At 42.3% G+C, this 1,737-nt stretch overlaps 1 protein-coding gene across 1 annotated transcript in view; it reads right to left on the bottom strand.

The window, feature by feature from the left end:
* Positions 1-162: 162 nt before the first annotated feature.
* The window catches only part of SARC_07667 (hypothetical protein), a gene marked incomplete at both ends in the record, with an annotated part of 4,443 nt that continues 2,868 nt past the window's right edge, over positions 163-1,737 (bottom strand). The window contains one exon of the mRNA XM_014298378.1: positions 163-600. Coding sequence (XP_014153853.1) covers positions 163-600 — 438 coding nt within the window. The remainder of the gene's footprint in view (positions 601-1,737) is intronic.

Below are 1,737 nucleotides of genomic sequence, written 5' to 3'. Positions count from 1 at the left end.
CTACACTACACACACACACACACACACACACACACACACACACACACACACACATATATATATATATAAATAAATATATATATATAATGAGATATATATATTGAGAGAGAGATATATATATATACCAGCCTCCCAGTTCAAAAATGCCTTCCCCAATACATTTTATTTTTTGGACGCAATCGTCTGTGCGTCGTTAAGATCTGGTCCGTATATGATACGACAAAATCGTTCGTTCCCATATATATCTCGTCTCGTCTCTGCGTACCGCAAATTGGGCCAACGCCAGCTACTAGTTTCTATTTTTAGATTCACCTCTACTTCCAAACCGGTGCCAGGGGTGTTCTTGCTAGAATTCCCATTACTCCCTACATCCTTATATTTCTCCAAACACCCTATATCTGAGTCTTCGCGTGGTTCTGTATACGCAAGCGTGCCTACTGCGTACTCAGGGCTGGGCATGCTTTGCAGGCGTTCACTGAGCAGGGCAGGGTGTGTTGTGTCCACTTCCATATACAGACTACCCCCCGAGAGCAGCAATAAACCCGCATCTGCCTTGTCAAGGATGCGGTTTATCACAGACAATCCATCCTCGCCCGCAATCTGACGAGCAAATGTTTTTGGTGAAAGGGCCAGAGAGAGAGAACGATAAGAAGGTTGTACTGTCCTTTGGCAACAGCTGCCAGTTACTTGACACTCAGATGTTCGATACAATAAACAAGAGAGTAAACGTTAAGAACGTTGGACTATCCTTTGGCAACAGCTGCCAGTTACTTGACACTCAGATGTTCGATACAATAAACAAGAGAGTAAACGTTAAGAACGTTGTACTATCCTGTGGCAACAGCTACCAGTTACTTGACACTCAGATGTTCGATACAATAAACAAGGGAGTAAACGTTAAGAACGTTGGACAACCCTTTGGCAACAGCTACCAGCTACTTGACACTCCGATGTTCGATACAATAAACAAGAGAGTAAACGTTAAGAACGTTGGACTGCCCTTTGGCAACAGCTACCAGCTACTTGACACTAAGATGTTCGATACAATAAACAAAGGAGTAAACGTTAAGAACGTTGGACTGTCCGTTGTCGTCGGCTGGGTCATGGGAGGGACATGAGAGCGATAGGTGGCGCGAGAAACACACAGTAAAATCAGATCAAAGTCAGATCAAGCCTGCATTTTTTAAACGTAAACGCGATCATGACCGTGAGAATTATGGATGTGTACGATCCAGCTGTATGCGGATGTACAACATAAACAGACGCACAAGATACGCTCACACGATGGCATGAAATGTAAGCGATCTCGTGCGTGCTTAGGCAATAAGAGCGTATACCATTCGGTCTCGGCTTCGCGAGTCACTGAAACGAGAGAAGTAGCACTCGCCTCGAACACTGGCAACACTGCCGAAGACATGTACCATGCTAAGGCGTAACTCAACCTCAATGTGAAAGCTACCGTCATACACGTTCGCATAACAAAAGGAATGCAATGTCTAGGTAGAGTGTGTACAAGGAGTATATCAACGGACACAAAATGAACGATATTATATTGATACAATGCATGTATTCTTTAGAAATGTAGGAAAAAAGAATATATACATACATACATACATACATACATATATATATATATATATACATATATGTATATGTATATACATATATACATATATACATACACACACACACACACACACACACACACACACACACACACGCACACATACACACACA

The sequence above is a fragment of the Sphaeroforma arctica genome (assembly GCF_001186125.1).
Source record: "Sphaeroforma arctica JP610 unplaced genomic scaffold supercont1.621, whole genome shotgun sequence".
NCBI classification, from domain to species: domain Eukaryota; class Ichthyosporea; order Ichthyophonida; genus Sphaeroforma; species Sphaeroforma arctica.
The sequence above is the reverse complement of the archived record's forward strand: the minus strand, read 5'-3'. Positions and strand labels throughout refer to the sequence as shown.